Below are 24324 nucleotides of genomic sequence, written 5' to 3'. Positions count from 1 at the left end.
TGCATGACTTGTATTTGTCTATTAATTAATATCATTGTAAGTAATTTGATGCTTCACTTTCAAAGAGTCTACATCTTTGATATACAAATGATTTATGATATCATTAATACATTAATATTTCAGCCAAATTTAGTTTTTCTTCCACGATAGAAACCACAAAATAACCATCTGGCAACATTGGGGCCCAATGTGGGGCCCGTGGCGGTTACAGTTCTCCATAGAACTTCCCCATGGGTTCGTCGAGATCAGTTTTACACTGATCTCTGTCTCAAATTCGAGGATGAAGTCCAACTTGGCTGGGGAGGATGTCATGGTACCAAACTTAAGTTTGGCTGGCGGAAAGATGTGTGGCGGCCCGGTTAGCTCAGTCGAGAGAACATCTGCCCTGTAAGTGAGGTGTCCCGGTTTGAGTCCCGGACTGGCTGCACACTTCACCACTGGCGACAGTGGAACCCAATGTGGGATCATGGCCGTTACAGTTTTCCATAGAACTTGCCTATGGGTTTGTCGAGACCCGTTATACACTGTTCTCTGTCTTGAATTCGAGGACGAATTCCAACTTGGCAGGGGAGAATGTCAGGGTACAAAACTTAAGCGGGGTTGGCGGAAAGACGTGTGGCGGCCCGGTTAGCTCAGTCGGGAGAGCATTCGCCCTGCAAGCGAGGTGTCCCGGGTTCGAGTCCCGGACTGGCGGCACACTTTTCACCATAGGGTGACATATACAAGCACAAACTGGTTATTCATTGATTACATTATTGCACATAAATGTCATTTCTCCCCTGTAGAAGCAAAATCTCTCCACGGAAGACAGTAAAAGTTAAATAACATTGATGTTTTTTGTGTGTTTTTTTTTGGCTGTTTGATTGGCCTACCTTAAAATGTCGAACTTCATTTCCTATGGCTGTAATACTAAATACATTCAAAGCGTGAACAACTAGAGTGCCTTCAGCGCTTTGATTAAACTTTGTAGAGGACTATTGCAAAACAAACATACACTAGTTGACATCATGGTCTCAGAAAGAATATTTTGCTTAGAGTATATTATTAATAATTCTGATGTTTTTAAATGTCGGAATTAAAAAAAAATGAATAATTTTTTTAATTTTTAATGTGGGACAATACAAATAAACATGTTCAACTTCATACCATAAGGAAACATACTTGCTAGTTTCCATGTTATATGCTGAGAAGAATTGGAAATCACCTTCTGACAAGTCTTGATGGATGGACAGCTTGAAGACAAACATAATGGAGAGACATCCATCGCTATTCCATTCAGCCCTACTTTATTACGTTTTAGGGCTGTATTTAAATATCTGTCTATAAAATATAAAATATGGAAAATGCAGCAATAATTTAAAATTTGTCACATGTTAAGTATTTGTTTGTTTTTTCAGGTCTTCACATAATGCATAATGCAGCCATAGGCGGAAAAGAACCTTTTGTCAAATCTCATCCAATCACACACATACAATAGAATATGCAACAACCACTGGCTGTCATTTTTGTCATCTTTGTTAAAATGTATGATGTATATCACTTGAAAATTTTACATGTGTTTTTCAATTCAGAATGGTGTGCGAAGAATGTGGGGCCAACCTTGCAGACACGGCAAAGTTCTGCCCGCAATGTGGTACAAAGGTGAAAGGTAAGAACATTGTAGTAATTTACATAATGCACTCATAATACATGTGTCTGTTGAATGTATATGTATAACTTTACTGTGTTGTAATTATAAGAATAATACTAATAAAACGCTGTCTGCATTTATGCAAATAAGGCGTAATTTTCCTGACAGTTCATACACAGATGAAATGCAGAAAAATGCTATTCAATTGTTAAGTAAACTAGAAGTGGCGCGGCAGAGGCTGACACTAATCCCCACGTGGCATAGATGTTATATTAAAAGTCAATTTTGGGTGGGCAAGGCCTATGTTGGTGGTGCCCCGGGGTGGGCAGGACATGGATGGTCATGATAGAGGTGTTAAGCATTAATTTGAAGTCAATTGGTGAATAAATGAATGAGTTATGTTAAAACAAAATTTTGGGTACAAACAAAAAATTGGGTACGTAAAAGTTATGGCCAAAACAATTTTGGTACGAAAAAAAAGTGGGTATGAATAAAAATTTGGGTACCAAAAAAATTTAGGTATGAAAAACCATTTGGGTACAAACAATTGTGGGTGGTAAAAAAAAAATGGGTTAAAAAAATGGGTAGAAAAAAAATTTGGGATGAAACAATTTGGGTACAAAAAAAATGGGTATGAATAAACATTGGGTACGGGAAAAAATTTGGGTGCACAAATTTGGGTACAAAAAAAAATTGCGTACGGAAAAAAAATTGGGGTAAGAACACAAATTTGGGTACGAAAAAAAATTGGGTATGAAAAAAATTTGGGTACAAAATTATTTTTTGTAATTTGGGTCCGAAAAAAAATTGGGTAAGAAAATAATTGGGAATGAAACAAAGTTTGGGGGTACGGGGAAGTAGTACCCGTGGACCTCTTGATAAATTTGAAAGAGGACGGGAACCAAGCTGCCTTTACCTTAATCAATGGCCCTTGGGTGGGTAATGTGGAAATATAAGGTCGAGATTGACCATGTTGTCATTAGAGATGTTCAGTATTAATTTGAAGTCAAATGGTGAATAAATGAAGAAGTTAAAACAAAATTTAGGGTGGGTGTGGTTGTCCACTATCTCCTCCTACACTATTAGCAGTAGAACCTTGAAACTTACACACATGGTAGCTAAGTGCATATGTGCGATGGTGCACTGTTTGAAATTTGGATCTGACCCCTGGGTCAAAAGTTATTATCACGTGAGTCACATGTTGTTAGTAAATGAGTTTTTTTTTACCAATTTTAAAGTTTTGGGTGGGTGTGGTTGTCCACAATCTTCTCCTACACTTTTAGCACTAGATCCTAGAAACTCACACACGGTAGCTATGAGCATATGTGCGACGATGCACTATTTGGAATTTTGATCTGACTCCTGAGTCAAAAGTTATTATCATGTGCGTTGCATGTTGTTAGTAAAATGAGTTGTTTTACCCATTTTACCCATTTATTTACCCATAACTTTTGACCCAGGGGTTAGATCAAAATTCCGTCATCGTCAACGACACACATATGCTCATATCTACCATGCGTGTAAGTTTCAATGTTCTAGTGCTAATAGTGTAGGAGGAGATAGTGGCAAAACCGATGGACATAAAAGCGGAGATCAATACAATATCCCCACGCTTTTAAAAGCATCAGGGATAACAAGAGGACCAAAAGTCCTGACGCCCTCACCTTAGACTGAATGATAATTTATCGATCTGATCTACTTGGAAACAAATTTTAACACAACCATTGGCAAATTACATATTTATAATCAAAGGGCAATACATTCCCTTAAACTTTGTTGGACCGAAAGGATCTGACAACAATAATGTGAAAGTCCGTCCTTATGGAATGCTAGATTGTCATCAAACTTGTGTCATTAGTTTCTGAGATCTTGCCCTTAAACCAAAAAGGTCTAAGAATGAAAGAACAGATGGACATCATGAAGGATCGAAAAGATTTGTTGTAGACCCATGCAAAACTCAATTCCATTCAGATTCAAACAGATGGACCAAGCAGACACTCAATGCTCCTCACTTTCAGTCAGGGAGAATACAAATATTGCTTCCATAAGGTTAACAAGGTTTCAGAATTGTCAAATAAGTAAAACTGCCCCACCCCCTGGCAGAAATTGTTCAACACACAATTTTCATTTTCAAAATCATTTTTTAAGGATCAGAACTGCCAAGATATCATCAGAATAAATGTTCAAAGCACTAAATAAGTGACTTCTTGAGAGTTAAAAATGGTTTCACAAAAAACATACATGTGTAAGAAAAACTGCCCGAAGTCCTGGCAGAAATGTTTTTCCAAAAACAAGTACAATTTTCCAACTCAGTTGAGATAACAGAGCAAGTGCTGTGAGCAACTTTTATTAAGATTGCAAAGCTAGGGCTTTGTCGCAGGAAAAGCAGCCATGCCCATGGTTATGGTCAAAGGCATATAACCCAAGAACATATAGATCACTGTACATGAAACATGTTTCTTGCACGTTAACATTTTATGTTGATGAAACATTTTTAGCATCAATTCAACCACTTAGTACAAGTAGCAATAGTTTGCTCTACAAACATAAAACATGTTATGCTTCCATCTGCCATAAAAATGACAAAGTTAAAGTGCAAATTACTTCAGAAAATGGGGATAACTGCGGATGAAAAATGTGTCTTTCACATGTACAGTTTGCGGTGATAACATATTTTGAGTTTTAATTTAATCTCTTTAGATATGTAGAAGTAGTTGCTCCACAAAATAAGATCATTATTTGTGTGATGTAAAAAAACTTTAAAAAAAGAAGAGCATACAACTACAGACATATTGAATCAATAGATTTAGTAAAAAAGTGTCTATCTAATCTGCACCTTGTGGTGATGACATATTTAAAGTTTCAATTTAATTGTTTGAGAAACAGAGAAGTAGTCGTCTTCATAAACTAAGAACATTTATGCTTCAGCAATTAAAAATGGCAAAGTTCAACGGCACATAACTCAGGAACATTAGTGAATAACTTGACCAGGAAAAGGTGTCTTCCAATCTTTATGTTTTGGTGATAAAGTTTCCATTTAATCACTTGTTAAATGCAGAAGAAGTACACTCCACAAACCTGTAACATTTTATGCTGCTGCCATTAAACGGATTTATTCAAGAGCATGTAACTTAGGAAAGGTTTGATTGCTAGGCACAAAGAAGAAGCCCTTCAAATGAACACTTCATGGTGATAAAATATTACGAGTCTTATTTGAAATACTTGAGAACTATAGAAGTAAAATGCTCCTTTAACCTAGAACATTTTATGGCTCTGTCACAAGAAGGGATACATTAAAGGGCACATAACTCAGAAAAATGTGGATCATGGGGCATTAAAACGTTGCATTGCACAACTCCACTTTAAGATGATAAGATACTTCAATGTTCAGTTCTATAATCTTGAGAAATGTAGAAGTTCTACAAACTTATAACAATGTATGCATACAAATGGTTATGTTCAAGGCCATAAAACTTAGGAAGAGTGGATAAAGAACCAAAAAAGGTTTCATGTTAATCTATTCAGGGTGATATCATTTTTTGATGTTTCAATTAAACAACTTATGCAATGTTAAGTGGACTGCTCTGCAACCTTTAAACACATGATGCGGACAGAAGGACCATGTGAAAATACCAACCAACCAACCAACAAACCAACCAACCTGACCCCTATATAACCCCCTTTCAGACCTTGTTTGCATGGATATAAAAACTTTCTTAAGTATTCACATGCTTTTTCTTTCATTTGACCTAGTGTTACCTAGTTTTTGATACCACGTGATCCAGTTTTAAACTTCTTAGATTTCAAATGTTTTGACCCAGTTTCATAAACATTGGCACTAAATGGGGCCTCTAGATGGTTCACAAGGTCCATGATGGTTGACAGATGAAAGGTAATCACGAAAGCTTACCACGGACACATTGAGCATATAAAAATGTACACTTTCATAGAGAAATGAAAACAGCTAAAAGTTGATGATGCATGACGCTGGACAGACCAAAATCAGCATTGAGCAATATATGCTCATGTGAGCTCAAAATATTTATTCCTTTACATATGTAATTTCGGAATCCATTTGGCATACACAGCTAGCCCATCATAAAAATATCAAATGACATACCAAATGTCCTAGTCTATTTGAAAAAGAGTAGTATATATTTATATTGTTAATATAATATAAAGTCATGTTTTGCTGACTGCATTTGATGAGTACTAGTATCATATTCTTTATAAAGCAAATGATTGTAAATTCTGCCTTCTTACATTTGCTTTACCTACTGTGACAAATCAGGTTTTTGCTTTTCATGCTCATATTAATTAAGACTATTGGTTTATATGTTTTATTTTGCTATTAAATTTATTTCAGACGAGCCAAACCTGCCCAAAGAAATGGAATGCAAAGATGGTAAATTGCTGTCATGTTGTTTGTCCTAAGTTAAGAGAAGTACAGCGGAATCGCAATTATGCGAATCCAGATTATAGGAAATGATGGTTCACTTTAACCATAAGCCGCAGTCCTCTCCTTCAGTTGATTTAAAAAAAAGTTTGATTATACCAATCAATATTATATGGAAAAGGCAAATATACAAGCAATATTCTCAGTACAACAACAATTAAGTATGTGCAAACCATGATGTGATAGAACATACATGTATCAAAGATTGGTTGGCATTTGCACCCTATTTTAGATCAAAAGTACTGACAGTACTGGTGTGACGATGCTTTTGAAGAGGATTGATATAAAAGCATCTATTAAAGTTTATCTACATCACCACAATTGTGTATGTGGGTACGAAAATTTTGGGTAGGAAAAAAATGGGTACGAAAATTTTGGGTACAAAAAATTATGCCAAAAAAATATCAAGTACGTAAAAAGATTTGGTTACGAAAAAAATTTGGGAATGAAAAAAATTGGGTACGAAAAAAAAATTGGGGGTTAGGGGAAGTAGTACCCGTGGGGAACTTGATCCTTTCAGCGAAACTGATAAGATACGGCTAATATGCTGTTTATATACCGTAGTTGCTACAACGTTTACAAATGGCAGGTTCGAAATAATTCGTTTTCTTTACACTCGTGATCGCGTTGAAAGTTAATTATACACATTTTAATTCGCAATTTATTTACTGAATCACGACAAATGTCAAATACAATACAGAAAATGCATAGTTGTTTCATTGATCTATAAACATATAATGGATTGAATATAACTGATTTAAAATTAACGTTTTCAAACTATTATTAAATCTTTTCCCAGAATATGCTGTCCTATTTATAGCTGAGCTTGCTATACCTTTATCAATGATAATCAGCGAGGTATGCCGATTAGAAAAATCAAGCTATCTCAATCGGACTAGCTCGGTCTTTTACATAGGTTGCCATTGTGAAGAATTTTTTCATGATATGATAACTTAGACGATGCTTCCCAGCATCGTCAATAAAGGAACAAATTATTAACTCATCGGTTCTCATCATAAAGGTGTGAATATGGATAATTAGACAGTGCTATAAAAATATTTGAAAGTGAATTGTATATTCTAGATGCATCGCTGAAAAATGTATATAATAATCTTTATAAACATGCATTTTATTATTTATTTCTGCTATTAAAGTTACAATGTACAATGTTTCTGATACACATTCTAATTGTTTCTAATTTTGAGTCAAAGTATACTAAGAATCTGAAATTCTCTGAGAACAAAGTTAGATACTTTTACTTTTACAATGATGTTATCATACAAAAAAATGAAATTATATAGAAAAATCGCAGCATTCTGGTGACTACTAGTACATGTATACCGACGATTCTTTTGTAGTTCTTTCTTTCTTAATGTATCAATATTCAAGACAACTTTATTCAAATATACCATGGAATTTAATGTATGCAACCAGATGATATGCTGTTTTATCTAGATCTACGAATACTTCTTGTTGGACATACTGGCCATGGCAAAAGTGCAACTGGGAACTCGCTTCTTGGAGTCACAAGAAAAGAAGGATTTCATGACGAAATGAGCCAAGTATCTGTTACAGAGAACTACAAGAGACTGGTATGTTGTTAAAATTAAATAGAACTTGCACATGAGGTCATACTTTCATACCTATTATATTAATGGCTAACAATTAACTAGAAATGTGTCCAAAATGATATGCATGTCTCCCCCCATAGGTGTAAATGGAAATAGAAACCAGTATTATTTGATATTTAATGTATGTCTTATATACTTTTGTTAACACAGAATGTATAAATCTTTGTAAGATTGCAAGATTTACCTTAGCTAGTGCCATCCATAGTTTGTGCATGCATTACCTTGTATTACATGACTGCACATGTTTCCAATTAATTTAAGAATTCCATGAAGACAATGAATAAATAGACCATACAGTCACACAAAATCACTATATAACTTGCATAATTAAGTTATGGGATGAATACAAACATCTATTTCACTTTGCCAACATATAAATATACCCAAGACTTCAAGTATCTACTGTGACCTTATAAATAAATTTTATTTAAGCAAGCAACGTTATTTATGCACCCCAATCTTTTTCTTTGTATGATGATTTTTTGTGCCAATTTTTGCGAAAATCCCATCATGCACACTAATGTGCGTAGCCTGACATAATCAATATTATTGCATAAACTCTATCTATAATGGCGGGGTGCAAAAACTTGGCAAAAGGAGGGCTTGAACGGGAGAAATCGTGTATTAACAGGGCGATTCACGTGCCGTTCAAGCCTGCTGCCCTGTTATGTGTTTTTCATATCAATATCAATAAACTGGTCTACGCGCAGTTACTTCCCATTTTTCATTGGATTCAATGAAGTTATTATGAACTTTATTAATAACTCCAGCCTTCCACGACTTTCCAAGCATACATGGGGAACTGAATAAGCACCAGTTTACTGATGCATGCAGGGATAAAGGCAATGAATATTTCAATCCACTTTTCAAATTGTACCATCTGCACTCTCTTGACAGCAGCTTTATTTATTGGCAATGTCAATGAAGTTAAGGTTATTTACTCTACTACACTTTCAACTATGCTGTAAATGTGTTTATGTACCTTCAACGTTCCTGCTGTATGCTTGAAATACTTCAGTGACAATAATGTTTGCAGTGTTAATTTTTAGAAAATTTAGTTAGAACAAAATAGGATAGACCTGTACGAAAGAAACATCTATGAAAACAATGAATCATTCAGACGATAATCGATATATTTATCCGTCACGATCAGGAAGTTCCAAAATAATTTCTCATTTTTACTTTGCGCGTCTGCATTTCAACTTTGCATTAATCCACTGTTTAAACACATTTTAAATCAAAAACTGTCTATCTGAAGGTAAAGCCTTGTCATTTCTGATGATGACAGAGTGAGGAATATGTAAAACACAACCTTGAACTGTATGACATCATATGAAATAATCGAATTATTTTGTCCATGTTGAATGAACAAGACGTATTGTTTTAAATGTTATTTTAATTTATGTTAATTAGGTTATAATGAACAAGTACTCTTTTTTTTTAGAAATAGAATATTTTTTTGTAAATAAACGGCCAACTATGTATCAGCTAAATGATGAATATTATTTTTAAGTTTGAAAGCTTCTACCAAAAATGTGTTCGAGTGTCACAACATTTTTGCTAGATAACATTTATTTGTATTTTTTTATATTAAGGGATGATGATTATTTCTTCTACACAATTCTATATAAAATTGACTACACTATGAAAAATTATAGTCTGATTCACATGCATTTTGGTTACAAAGTTTGCAATTGGGTCCTTTATATCAATTTTATATGCCAATTTCATATTCAAGACAATGAAACTTGGTTGAAATTTATCCATCTTGATTCTGGACTTTTTACTGAGAATACCAATATAATGTATATGGCATAAAACTTGAGTCGGAATAATTGTTGCATGTAACACGTCATCTTGATATGGCTATGATTTGTTGCAATTAATTTTGAAATACAATCATGCATGACTAAGTGATGGGCAAAAAACAAACATGTACATACACTATAACTTTAGAGATACATAAAAAATAAAAAATAAGGGAGCTACATGATTGTTGCACATGACACTTGGTCTTAATATGATGATCAACTGTGCAGATGTAATCTGACTGCCTATCATCATGGCCGTTAATCACGTGCGCCGCCTCTTTTTTGAGATGCATTCATAAATGAGCAAATGCAACGTCCAAGGTGGCGCTCAGGCCCAGATGTTTTGAAATTTCATGGATAATTTTACAGGGTAATAAGGTTTTATATGTTGTGTTTTTTACAACATGTTTCCCATTACTTTTAAAATCGGGCGATGTATTGCGATTCAGCGACGATTAATGCATCAAAAATTGTACAGAAACATACATTCTCAACCCATTTAAAAATGTGAGAACCTTTATAAGTTGTGGCATGGTGGAGTTTTAAAAAGCATTTGGATGAGTTTTTCTGGGTGACGAGAATATGTCCATCCAATTAAATCGCTAACGGTATCAAAGGATTGTGTACAACATACATTAGATGCTGCATGCACAAAAAAATTGACTACTTGTCAACGTAGTAGATAATTTTGCATGTTTCCAAAATAGATGAAGCCAATGCTTAGGAGATGGCGCTTATGATAGGAGGTGGCGCCACTGCAGGGTATATCAATTAACTGCGGAATACTATTAGGGCCATTGTGGTTACACATTAAAATCCAGAGGGCGACAATGCGATAGTACGATGGCGACAATACGATAGTACGATGACGACAGTGCTACAATACGATGGTGACAGTGCAATAGTACGCTGGTGACAATGCAATAATAAGATGACGACAGTACGATAGTATGATGGTGACAATGTGATAATATGATGACGACAGTGCGACAATACTATGGCGACAGTGCGATAGTACGATGACGACAATGCGATAGTGCGGTAGTACGATGGCAATAATGCGATAATACGATGACGACAGCGCAACAATACGATGGCGACATTACGACATTACAATCGCGACAATGCAATAATACTATTACTATCGTATTGTCGCCATCGTATTATCACACTGTTGCCATCGTATTGTCTTACTGTCACATTGGCGTATTCGTACTATCGCGTTGTTGCCTCCGTACTATCGCATTGTCGCCATCATACTATTGCAATGTCGCCGTCGAAGTATCCCACTATGGCATTGTTGCCCTCGGTATTTTAATGTTTAACCACCATTGCCCTAACGGTATTCCATCATTAACAGTCGTATCGCATTGACATTATCAAATGAAATACATTTGGATAGATAATGTTATTTGTCATATTAAATTTATTTTTCAACAAACATATTGAAGGCCCAAATTTTTACAAAACATAGACACATACTAAAATAAATAAAATACATATCAACTCAATTACTAAGTCATCAACATGAATAAATATATTGTACGATATATACCAAAAATGTGTAATGCTTAATAAAACCAATAACTTATGTTCAAAATTATCTAAATAAATCATAGACAGCAATATTTGTATACAGCATGATAATTCACGAAATAAATATAAGAATATACGTTTTCTTCAAACAATGATTTGTGGCCCTTTTTCCAAATGCTTAATTTACTAACAGGCCAAGGTCAACGCATTAAGCTTAATTAGGCTCATGTATGTTGTTTTTTCCACTATCAACTAAAACATATGAAAGTAGCTCGGTCTTTTTACCGTACGTTAACTTATTTGTATAATACATGTTAAATGTTGTTATCTTACAAAGACGAACGTTTAAATCCAAAAGACAATATTAGAAACCTACTTTTTCTAATAAAAAACACACGTGACTCAAATGTGCTGAAGTAGTCAACTTACAAAAAAAAGAAAGTCCTGTAAACATAAAAGAAACAATTACATAAAATATGTCACTTTAAAATAGCTAGAAATGTGTCTTGGCGCCACCTCCTAATATGAGCGCCACCTGCTTGGCATTGGCTCCATTTCTTTTTGAAAAAATGCAAATTTATCTATTAGATCGGCTAGAAGCCGATGTTTTTGTGCATGCATTAACTTGTGCAGGTTTAAAGCAATCATTTTATGTAATGAGCGATTTAATTTGCTGAGAATTTGCTCGTAACACAGGCAAAAGAAATTGATTTGCTTTTACAAATTCTACCATGCCACAACTTATAAAGGTCCTCACGTTTCCAAATGGGTTGTGATTGAATGTTTCTGTACATTTTAAGATGAATTTATAATCGCTGAATTGCACTACATTGGCCGATTTTTAAAAATAATGCGAAATGTGTTGAAAAACATATTTAACATAATCACCCTGTAAAATTATCAGTTAAATTTCAAAACATCAGGGCCTGAGCGCCACCTCGGAAGTAGCATTAGCTTATTTATAAATGCATCTCAAAAAAGAGGTGGCGCGCGTGATTAACGGCCGTGTATCATGAGCAAAACAGTTATGAGCCAGACACAAAATATTCTCCCCCCCCCCCCCTGAAACACATGGACATAGGTTTAAACAATGATATTATGCTCTTTACCCATTTCAAGGCGGACGCACAAAAAGCAATGGCTTTATTGATATAAAAAATCAATAAAACAATATTTATGAACATAAACTTTAAGAGAAATTCTTAAGCAACATATTTGGGAATAATTTTGACCAAAATGCTCTTGGTGCTTCCCTGAAAAATGTTACATACCATTTCAAGTTTTGAGCAATCCAGCAGTATGGCCATGGATGTATCTGACCATGACAATTTTATAAGACATGATGTTTTTTTGGTAAACAATATGTCAAATATTTAAAAATATGTTTTTAATGTTCATTATTTTCTTGTTCAAAATTAAAAATGCACATGCTAAGAAAGTTTGACAGGCCATAATATCACTTTTGCATCTTAAGAAAAAAAACGTACATTTTTAGAAGGCCAGTTTTACATTTTCACAAGAGCCCAGTAAAATAACATAGAATGTTGCACTTAGTTCTGGCATCCATTTCATGATTCATGAAACTGTATTTCAACATGTTTGTATCAATAAAAGAATAACTAATAACTAATCAAAGAGCTAAAGGTGCTGCAGTATCACCTTGACCTTACGGGTAGACAGGTGTGTTTGAAAGCATGACACACCATCTTGTAATATAATTAAGATGCATGTCAGGTTATTTCAAAATCCTGGACAAAGTTATGCTTATATTTCCTGCAAGCCAACCAATTGCATCATTATATTGCAATTTCATAAAAACATGAGTATTATTATATATATGCATTTATATATATGCATACAATCTGTTTCATACTGAACAAAAAGATAGGTCCAATGTCACATCACGCCGATCCAGTCCCAGCCTTTGGCCCTCTTATTTTGAATTTTAGGCAGTCTTGGAATTCTTTTGAATAAAGATTTTAGATCATCCAAGGAACAATGCTGCCTATTCAAAGTTTGTTAAAATCCAACATGTTAACCATATTGATGAAGGAAGCCAAATGTGACGGACAACAATAGCTTTGTGTTCAGGTGAGTTGAAAAGAGTAACAATGCTTAATGTTACATAACCGATAACAACTGCAGTGCCCTCGGTGCTTTGATGAGTTTTCAGATGGAGAACAATGTGCTTCTGAACTTCCATGTGACACAAGGTTTGGTTTCATTTCTTTTGGACCTGGATTAATTTTGATAAAATTATAATTACTTATTCGTTAAAGGTACAACAAAGATTTGGAAGGAAAGTAGAAGTTGTGGATACCCCTGGAATTTTTGACAGCTCCATGAATGACGAGTCAGTGATTAAACAAATTGCCCAATGTGTAGGTTTGACATTGCCAGGCTTCAATGCTATCTGCTTAGTTCTGCAACCAGGAAGGTTTTCAATGGAAATGGTCAAAACTGTGGACATTTTCTTAAAATTTTTTGGAAAAGGCGTTGATGAATATGCATTCCTAATTTTGACTCACATGGCCTCTGAAGAAGATATGATAGAATACATAAATGCAGGGGACAAAAAGCCTGGTGACAAGGGACACAAGTCATTTATTAAGCTCAGACAACGCTGTAAGGATAAAATATTGTTCATTGACAATAAGGCCAAGAAATATCCTAAAGAAGAAATGGTATGGAAGATTCTAGCAGCAGTGGATAAAGCCAATGCCAAAGCACCAAAACCATACTTCCAAAACAAACTTACAAAAGAGATACAGCAAAGAGCTACAGATTTTTATCTGAGTCAGGTCTGTGGCAATGGATCTGAGCGAGCCAAAGAAGGTAATAATTTTCACTTCTGTTAAAGCCATATTTTCAACATTTTATGTTCATGAAATATAATTTAAATACAAAACTTGCACGATGCTCTGATTCACTCACATCCACTCCAAATTGGAATACCAGTGACTATAGCTGGGAGATTCCTTAATTTTTTTACTATATCCATGAAAAAAAACACCAAAACTTTTGAACATGTGGTTCTAAAGGAGAACATTTTAAAGAACTTTTTATTCTGTTAACATCTTAATTTAACATAAGACCCTGAGGGCGTTGCAAGTTTTTATCCCAGGAACATGCATTGAACAAACTATTTATAGGACCACTGCATGTTGCTGATTAAAAAATCCCTCAGCTCAAGCTTTACAGTTTGGGAGAAGACTTTTTTTAAGGTTCTATTTTATGAAAATAAGGAAAACAATTTAAACAAAAGGCGGGACAAACTTTGATCTAACTAAAACCAAACCTCTGGGGCTTAGGGTTTCATAAAAAGTTTTTAGAGTAAAAAAACATTAAAGAAAACAAGTTACACCAAAGGCAAGGCCAATTTTTACCTAAGGGGCTTGATTTGAATAAACTCTTGAGGATCCCTACACGTAAACAAATACAAAGTCTTCAGGCCGTGCTATTTCAGACAAGATTGTTTAGACAAGATTACTATATACATATAACAAGAAACCGTCGGAGACGGGTGATGCTTCCCAAAGTTTTTTTGTCACAATATTGCACTAAATATTCAGATATTCAGATATTTTGAAGGATGACCTTGACATTGACCTTTCACCACTCATAATGTGCAGCTCCATGAGATACGCATGCATGCCAAATATGAAGTTGCTTTCTTCAATATAGCAAAAGTTATGGCAAAATATTAAAGTTAGAGCAAACAAACACAAAAACAAACTAACAAACCAACAGACAGGGCAAAAACAATATGTCCCCCACTGTTGTGGTAGGGACATAAAAATAATATCAAACCTCTATGCCTTGCTGTTTCACTATATAAACAAGGGCTGTTTGTAAAACATGCATGCCCCCATATGGGCTGTCAGTTGTAGTGGCAGCCATTGTGTGAATACGTTTTTTTTTCACTGTGATCTTGACCTCTGACCTAGTGACCTGAAAATCAATAGGGGTCATCTGCTAGTCATGATCAATGTATCTATGAAGTTTCATGATCCTAGGCCTAAGCGTTCTAAGTTATCATCCGGAAACCATTTTACTATTTCGAGTCACTGTGACCTTTGACCTAGTGACCTGAAAATCAATATGGGTCATCTGCCAGTCATGATCAATGTACCTATGAAGTTTCATGATCCTAGGCCTAAGCATTCTTGAGTTATCATCCGGAAACCATTTTACTATTTCGAGTCACTGTGACCTTGACCTTTCACCTAGTTACCTGAAAATCAATAGGGTTCATCTGCTAGTAATGATCAATATACCTATGAAGTTTCATGATCCTAGGCCTAAGCGTTCTTGAGTTATCATCAGGAAACCATCTGGTGGACGGACCGACCGACATGTGCAAAACAATATTACCCCTCTTCTTCGAAGGGGGGCATACATATACATTTATAATAATTAACAAGGGACACAATTGTCACAAAACCATGTTTTCAAAATAAAATATTTATAACTAGAGCTTTGTCACAGACGTGACATTTACCCCACATGCTGCTTTGACACTGACTATTTTGCATGCTGTCTTCACAAAACAAGAGAAGCTAATTTATTGCGAATTTTAAGAATTATTATGCTATAATCATTTATGGCCATTTTGACCTTTGAACTCTTGCATTCTTTCGCATGAGGCGCTGTTCAATGACTGTGAATAAAATTAATGTACAGAGTCATTTTAAAATCTCACAATGAATGACATAGTTATGGCCTGGAAAAGCTCATTTATGGTCATTTTGTACCTTTGAACTCCAAGTGTGACCTTGACCTTGGAGATATCGACGTAATTCTTTCGCATAACACACCGTCCAATGGTTGTGAGCAAATGTACAAAGTAGTTTTAAAATCTAACAATGAATGACATAGTTATTGCCCAGACGAGATCATGTATGGACATTTTTTACTTTTGAACTCAAAGTGTGACATTTACCTTCAAGATATCTACGTAATTCTTTTGCATGACACACAGTCAAATGATTGTGAACAAATATGCCAAATGATTTTAAAATCTCACTATGAATGACATAATTATGGCCCGGACAAGCTCATTTATGGCCATTTTTGACCTTTGAACTCAAAGTGTGACCTTGACCTTAGAGATATCGACGTAATTCGTTTGCGCACCACACGCCGTCCAATGATGGTAAACACATATGCCAAATGATTTTAAAATCTCACAATGAATGAAATAGTTATGGCCCGGGCAAGCTCATTTATGGCCATTTTTGACCTTTGAACTCAAAGTGTGACCTTGACCTTAGAGATATCGACGTAATTCTTTCGAGCGACACACCGTCCAATAATGGTGAACAAATGTGCAAAATGATTTTAAAATCTCACTATGAACGACAAAGTTATGACCCGGACAAGCTTGTTCTGCCCGCCCGTTACTGCTTGTTACTGCCATAATAAATTATATAATGTAGATGAAATTACTTTAATTATAAACATCTACACATTGAAGTCATTCAACTGTGAAAGTTTTAGCAAGATCAAACCAGTAGTACAAAAGGAATTGAAAATACAAACTTTTTCAACTGAAACAAAATGGGCTCTGTTGTTTTTTCAATTCTCACTGATTCAAAGATTTCTGTAGATAACCCTAAACTTTAAGTATTCAGGGTGCAGGATCACGTGACTTTTTCCACCTTTTAACTTTATCGGATTTAAACGACGGTAGGTTGTGCTTTTTTTAAATAACTTTTTAACACAAGTTTTCTTAAGAATTTCAACTAGTGCATAACAGACAGATTTTTATGCTGCTTATGGTAATGTAAAATACATCAGAATTACTTTATTTAATAAGCATGTGTTATTGTTCAAAAATCCTATTTTTACAGCATTCATTGAACATGGTTATGTGACACGCAACGTGAAATTTTGTCACCGATTTCATACGTATTCAAGGATTTATTCTTATAACTTAATATATCGGCACAAACTGCAGGAAAATCTGTCTTTTATGCACTATAGATGTTTGCAAACGTATTTCAAAAACTTGAGATATTTGCAACAAGAAATATCTTTAAAAAGGATATACGGCGTTGATTGTGGTTGCAGTTAATGAAAGGTAAAGACTTCAATGAATGAGATCAAAGATAGCGAATGTCTTTTTCTGTGCAGTTCTAAGCTGTAGCAAACGCAGTACGGGATGATACGCAGAGTTTTCGCGGCTTATTTTACATTATTACATATTGCTGGTCATAAACGTATAGATACAAAACAGAAAACCAAATGAAGAATGGAAGTGAAATTAAAACATATGAGTCAACCGGCCACACGCGAAGTACCCGTACATATTTTTCATATTTATACGCGCGTTCTTCAAACAAACCTGTTTTAGTGGTTTGTCTGGCGTTGCTATTTGATTTGATTATTAACAGTATCGAGAATCATTGCGCTCATGCTTAATTCATTAGTCAATATGATGGCATAATTCTTGTTAAATTAATTAAAAATAATATTTATCATGGTATTGTTGTAAAACACATTAAGAATCTATTATTGACATACCATATGATATTGCTGGATATCTTCATTTAACATCTGTCTGGTCTAAAGAAAATTCCAGTTCACCTAGTTCACGCTATAGCGTCTTTATTATGTAACGATTATTTTCCTGGCCGCGAACTCCGATCAGCAAATAGGGTAGAGACGCAGCGATGACCTGTATGTAAACTCTGACATTCACACACAGTGGCCGCAAATTGAACCGATATACCTCGCGAGTTGAAATGCAATGCATTAAAGTGAGTCTTCGCTTCCACTGCTCTCTATACTTTAACATGTTAACATGTTGACAGGAATATGGAAGTTAGTACTAAATATGATAACATAGCCTTTAAGTGCAAACGTTCTCGCGCTGAAAATCTTCTGAAAATAAAAGGTGGACGCACAAACTGTATTGATGTCGAGATTGAGTGTAAAACTGTTCTATCTATTAAGCCTTTTCATTAGATATAAAATTGTTTCATGCTGAACACGCAGTAAAACAGTGTTACAAAGACGCGGACATGTTTCCAATGTTCTGGTCGTATTCTCAAATCAGCCAATGCAGTCAATGAAGTGTATTCATCTGTACTTGGCCGCGGGAAGTTTTATTTGAATTCTATTGGACGCTAACAAAGGTCAGGCTAAGGTGAAAAGCTGGCCTATACAGCTAACGCCGATAAATTAAGTTATTACCGGCATGATTACATTCTGTCCAGCCCGTGAGAAAACCCCTGGAAACCTTGTTGATTCTCCACTCTGGTATTTCAACTGTGAACATTTGAGTGTGACTCCCTAGAAGTTAAAGAGTAGTTGGAAACACAAGCTTTTTATTAGGACATACTGAATATATATGTATGAACATGTGTACAGACATACTTACGTAGGTGCGTACGTTTGAACAGACATACGGACAAGTGCTGGGCTAAATCACTTATTGGGGGGCATACAAATTACTATATCTTGGCTATAAAGTGCACATACAGAAAATCATTTGGCAAACTTATTAGAAAGGATCATAGTACATCCAATGTCTTTCAGGGAATATTATAAAGCATAGAATACTCAGATTAATGATAAATAGTGTAAAATAATATTTGTTTTTGTACTGTTTAGATCTAAGAATTCTTCTCCTTGGACTTCCTGGCCATGGAAAAAGTGCAACTGGGAACTCACTCCTGGGAGAAACCCTTTTTCCTGAAAAGGCAGAAAATGTAGCAGAAGAGAAAGCAATGGTGAACAAACTTGAAAAGGTAAGCAATGTAAACTTTATACAGTCATATTAACCATAATTTCATCTTTCTTATAAAAATATGTCTGGAAGCAATAATGCATGCTATTTCTCAACATTTCTCAACTTTAGCTTCCCCATTCACATGCCTGACCTTCGAAATCTAAATATGCAGTTGAACTTTGAGGTAGGGGGACAAGTGTTGTCTCCTAATGGCGGGCATGTGTGGTAATTGGTTTTTAAAAACCAATTTATTGATAAAAAATATCATGACGAGTGACAAAATTGCATTCCAGATAAGCTGTAGTACTGGTTAGCGAGTATTGCTCTGATTAAATATGTTTTTGTTTCGTGCATTACTTCCTTAATAATAATAAATATTGCATAAAAATGAACAATATATAATGGGTTTGTCCTCTATAATAGACTTTAAACAAAACCATTGTTTGATGTGCGCATGTGTATGTAGGAGGGACATATATGGGGTCAGAAAAGGGAGGTAATTTTACACTGTAGGGGAGCATTTTCCAGACATTTATACAATTAGAGTAAATGGCACCAAATAATAGTTAAAATGATACTTTTCTTAACTTAGGTGTTATAATAACAAGAATGTATTAGTGTTATTGTGCAATTTTGTTTCTCCTGTGTGAATAAATAGAGTAACAATTTGTTTCCAATATCAGTGCATACCAGAATATCCATTTTTTAACACAGCTATAACAAACTATTTAAGGAGATACACTCAAACAGTTAATTTATAAGGTTAAATAAGATATATTTCTCTTTCATGAAAATGTTCACTAGGTACATTGTGCAAGCAATTCCCATATGTGAGTAACAACAAAGTGTGTCATGTTTTAAGAGTAAAAACCAACAATTTAAACAATGTTTGTTTGTTGACCACATCAGTTTTTAGTTGTTCGCGTTCGCTAATGTTGTTACTCAAGAGTTCAAGTCGGTTCGGCTTATCTACAGAAAGCCTACTACCTGCCACACATGCCATATCCGAGCGAGAAAGAGTTGTATAATTTATGCAACAGGTTTGAGATTTCCAACTATATTCATTCACAAATGGAAACATTATATGAATATCGTGTTAAATGTAATAGTTTCGAACGGAGCTTATATAGCAAATAATCAATAAACAATTATTGTATTATACGTGTCGCGGAAGAGATTGTTTATGAATGATTAAGATTGTTTATGAATGATTAAAATAGTCCACTTTGCTGCATCTTCATGACGTAGTATTTTTGCTCAGCTCATTCATAATCTGAGGCTATTAATAGATTCGGCTGCCGATAAACAAGGGAGAGTCCAATTGCACGGGTGATAACAACGCAATAGTATAAGGTTGCGTTTGTTAATCTGAGGCTATTAATAGATCCGGGAAAACAACTCAAAAGTATAAGGTTACGCTTGTTTATATTCTCAATTTATAAAATGTTGAACATGAGTTCAACAATTAAACTTCAGGGATATGATAGACAACAACAAAAATGCTTCATAATCGCTAAAAACCGAATATAACAAACAATTAAATATAACACGAATGATCTGTCTTGTAACCTCATTCATGCTTCTACAGCGGGGATTTCTGGGAAACGTTCTTTTGTATTTACGGGTGCTAACAACGCAATAGTAGAAGGTTAAGCTTGTTTATATTCACAGTTCACAATTTATAAAACGTTGGACATGAGTTCACCAATTACTACGTACAGGTATACTATAGACAACATCAAAAATGCTTTATAATTGCTAAAACCGAAAACGACTAAATAGAACAAGAAATATCTTTTTAAAATGTAGTCGGCGTAAAGGCTGACTTTGAAATAAAGTTTGCAATTTACTTTTCTCAATAAATAAATAAAATGAAAACAAAAGTTTAACTTTTGTGGGTTTTTTCACTTGTAAGTTGCATATTCACCGCATGAAATGTGTGTTGTCAGTGTCAAACCACACATTAGTGTAAGTAGATAAAAAAAATTACTACGGGAGTGCACATCACAAAAAAAATAATATGTGTCTTCACATGCCTTATTATGAGTATATTTCTTCACTATCGAAATATATTGTATGTTAATATTTGATTTAAACGCAGTTTTCTTTCGACACATTTAAATTACACTTCATAGCCGCGTCATGCGAAAATGGGTCTTATGCGTTTCGTCCAGCGTTTCTTAAACCCAACATGTGCATTTGCTCAGTCAGGTCAGAGGCGATGCTGTTTGCTATAAAATATCTCAATATGCTATGGTGGCATTATGTATCTCCTGACCAGACTGAGAAATGCGCAGGCTGAGTGGGCTATATATATGATGGGCGCATATGAAATAAGACCCACTTTCGCATGACGAGGGTCATTAAAAATCTCATTGCCAAATTGTAAAAGGCACTTTTTTTTTTTTGTATTCAATATAAGACATACAATGTATACATGTATACTATCATAAAACAAAGTGATACCATGTAGCAGCAATAATGTTCAAATATGTTATACAATATACGTTAATATATACTTTTTTAACCTTGTGGTTTTCTTCTTATTAAAGAAACAAAGGTTAATATGTATTTTTTCTTTGGTTGTTTGTGATAGATTGTTTTAAGAAATAAAAAACAACAGAATAACTATGAGTAAGGATGAGTTGCATAAAGTGGGTAGAAAGTATACTGGACTAGTTTATGAAAGTTAGGGTTTAATGTATTTCCATTTTTGTTCAAATAAATGAAGTGTATCATAAATGGCACATTTTAGCACAATGATTTTCGATACAAAATTTAATTCAAAATAGCAAACTTGTAAATAAGAGCAGCCTATCCAGGCTTTCAGGAACGATTTCCAGACGTGCTGACTGAGTACGGCAAACATTGTGGTTGTATAATTAAACAACTTTCCTCTTATCGTGACACTATACTATTTTGGTAATGATTGTTTTCTCATCTTGAAAGCAAAACTGGAATTCTGCGAGATAGATTTTAACGCATAATTATTACTGGGCCACAATTTGTGTCATTTGAAAATTCAGAGAGTAGTCTGGAATTCCTTACACTGAACAGTGCTACATCCTTTGCGCTGAGCACAGACACAGTGATGTAGCCAAGGTTCAAAGGTTTTATCTCAAATCAGCCTATGAAATATTCGAAAATATTCATGCGTGTCTGCTAGCGTTATGTAAAAGTCATTAAGATGAAAAGCTGGGTAAAACAGTTATGCCGAAAAAGCCCATTAGTGCTCTATTCCTATGTTTAGGTAAGAGTTGTTGACACCATGTGAACTGCTAGGGTTACAAGTAATGCATAAACAACAATGTAAGGGTCAACAAGGCTGTCTTGATGACTACCTAATTCGTGAGTAAAAAGTATTGCTCGCAGATTTATTTTTTATTTATTTTCATCAATGATCTTCTTGTATATTTTGAATTTGAATATGGTGTCAAAAATCAAAAGTTTTGTAAAGTGAATTTTCATCATGAAATTATATTCTTAGTGAGATAGGTATTCGATATTCCAACAATATTCATTTAATATGATGGTGATTGTAAATTGTCTTTATATTTAGTTCTAACTACCATTTTCATCATACTTTCTATGCTTTCAGAACGTCCAAAAAGGCCATGTTCTTTTTATTTTGTCTAATGTATCTCTATGAAATAAATAGGATGACAAAAAGTGCACACAAAGCTTGACCCGTGCGTTATGACAGACTCTTTATAAATGTGAATGGCATGTGTTCATTTCAAACTTGCGATTAATTTTGAAAATGAATTGTGTCTTAAATTATGCTATAGTGAACAACTTCAGTGCTTTCAGCGCTTTGATAAGTATCAGACCACCAAAAATCTCAAGAACACAGGTAACACCTCATAAAGTAACTTCTTTTGCGCATGTACATGCTATTTATATCCCATCACGGGAAACACATATCATTGGAAATAATTGTAAAAACACTGCAATTTTAAAACTTTAATACTTGCTTTTTTACCAATTTCTGGTGTTGATTGAAAAATAAAGCAACTGTAAGGATGTGAAGAAGCTGGTTGTGTTTAAGAGTTAGAATACACTAAGAAAATAGAACGTTGGGAGATACTTCTGTCCAATTAATTCTCTAACCAGTACTCATTATTGGGAGATACTTCTGTCCATTTAATATTCGCTAACCAGTACTCATTAATTCAAATATTAGCCTCTAAGTACGACCTTGACCTTTGAGGTAGATATACACTAAATTAAACAAGATGTTTTTGTGAAACACTATGTCCATCCACCCAATATATTTGACCTTTGACCTAGAAGGATGACCTTGACCTTTCACCACTCAAAATGTGCAGCTCCATGAGATACACATGCATGCCAAATATTAAGTTGCTATCTTCAATATTGCAAAAGTTATGGCAAATGTTAAAGTTTGACAATTTTGACACATATATTTTACCTTTTACCTTGAAGGATGACATTGACCTTGACCTTTCTCCACTCAAAATGTCAGCTCCATGACTCCATGAGAACTACACATGCATGCCAAATATGAAGTTGCTATCTTCAATATTGCAAAAGTTATGGCAAATGTTAAAGTTTAACGCAAACCAACAAACCAACAAACAAACCAACATACAGAGCAAAAACAATATGTCCCCCAGTCTATACTGGGGGACAAAAAATGACTGTAATTATTTAACAAGCTGCTTAATGTCCATGGTCTTGTAATTATTTAACAAGATGCACAATTTTCATGGTCTAGCAACGACCTCTAAATGTGACCTTGACTTTTGATGCATGGAAATAGGTGTTACATTCAACATGCCTTCTCAAACTTAACATTTTTGTAAAGTTATTAAAAAAAAAGATTAAAACATGAACTTTATGCTATATTTAAGCTGAACCATGGCTACCAATCGACAACCAAACACTGAATAAGTTTGTTGCAATGTCCTGAAACATCAAAACTATCTAGCATAGGGAACAGATGCATTAAAATGTTAAGCATACATTTTTCAACTCCTGCCTCCAAAGTATGTTTCTTAAATGAGTAGATGTTTTTGTCTTTAAAATGCATCTTAGTCAAAAGTAAAGGATTTGTGACATTATTCAGTTAATCAAAGCAATATATATATTATGTTTAATTAAGGAAGGCAGTATCGCATAAAGTCTTTGCCTCAATTTGAAAAAGTGAATCCAAAAATGCTAAAATTTCATTACCTAGTTCACTTTGAACTGTCTGTATTATTAAAGTATGTAAGAAAACTTCTGCAAATAGTAAATCAACAATGTCTTTAAATCATGAAACAATATTGCATATATTAGAAAAAAGTTGGACATCCCAGCCATGGAAAAAGTGCAAGGGAGGACCCGCTTCTGGCAGAAACCCTATATCCTGAAAAGGCAAACAATGAAGCATACACAAATTCAAAATATACAATAAGATAATTGCGGAAAATAAATAAAAAATAAGTCTGCGAGCAATACTTTTATCTCACGAATTAGGTATTCATAAAGACAGCCCTGTTGACCCGTACTTTGTTGTTTAT

The 24324-nt window shown here is 34.5% G+C and overlaps 1 protein-coding gene and 1 non-coding gene across 2 annotated transcripts; both read left to right on the top strand.

Moving 5' to 3' along the window:
* The first annotated feature begins 621 nt into the window (after nucleotides 1-621).
* Trnaa-ugc (transfer RNA alanine (anticodon UGC)) lies at nucleotides 622-696 on the top strand. The gene has a single exon. It is a non-coding gene; the product is annotated as a tRNA-Ala (tRNA).
* An 876-nt stretch (nucleotides 697-1572) lies between these two features.
* On the top strand, nucleotides 1573-23709 carry LOC127864437 (GTPase IMAP family member 8-like). Its single transcript, XM_052404070.1, has 6 exons — nucleotides 1573-1648; nucleotides 5997-6035; nucleotides 7542-7678; nucleotides 13344-13899; nucleotides 18682-18818; nucleotides 23674-23709. Exons 1-6 carry the CDS (start codon nucleotides 1573-1575, stop codon nucleotides 23707-23709), a joined length of 981 nt encoding a protein of 326 aa, XP_052260030.1.
* Nucleotides 23710-24324: the final 615 nt, after the last annotated feature.

Source organism: Dreissena polymorpha, chromosome 1, assembly GCF_020536995.1.
Source record: "Dreissena polymorpha isolate Duluth1 chromosome 1, UMN_Dpol_1.0, whole genome shotgun sequence".
Classification (NCBI taxonomy): domain Eukaryota; kingdom Metazoa; phylum Mollusca; class Bivalvia; order Myida; family Dreissenidae; genus Dreissena; species Dreissena polymorpha.
This window is presented reverse-complemented; position numbering and strand designations above follow the sequence as displayed.

Coding starts and splice junctions, on each gene's coding strand:
- LOC127864437 (XM_052404070.1), top strand. CDS start 1,573: ATGGTGTGCGAAGAATGTGGGGCCAACCTTGCAGACACGGCAAAGTTC. Junction 1,649..5,996: donor ATGTGGTACAAAGGTGAAAG/GTAAGAACATTG, acceptor AATTTATTTCAG/ACGAGCCAAACCTGCCCAAA. Junction 6,036..7,541: donor AGAAATGGAATGCAAAGATG/GTAAATTGCTGT, acceptor TGTTTTATCTAG/ATCTACGAATACTTCTTGTT.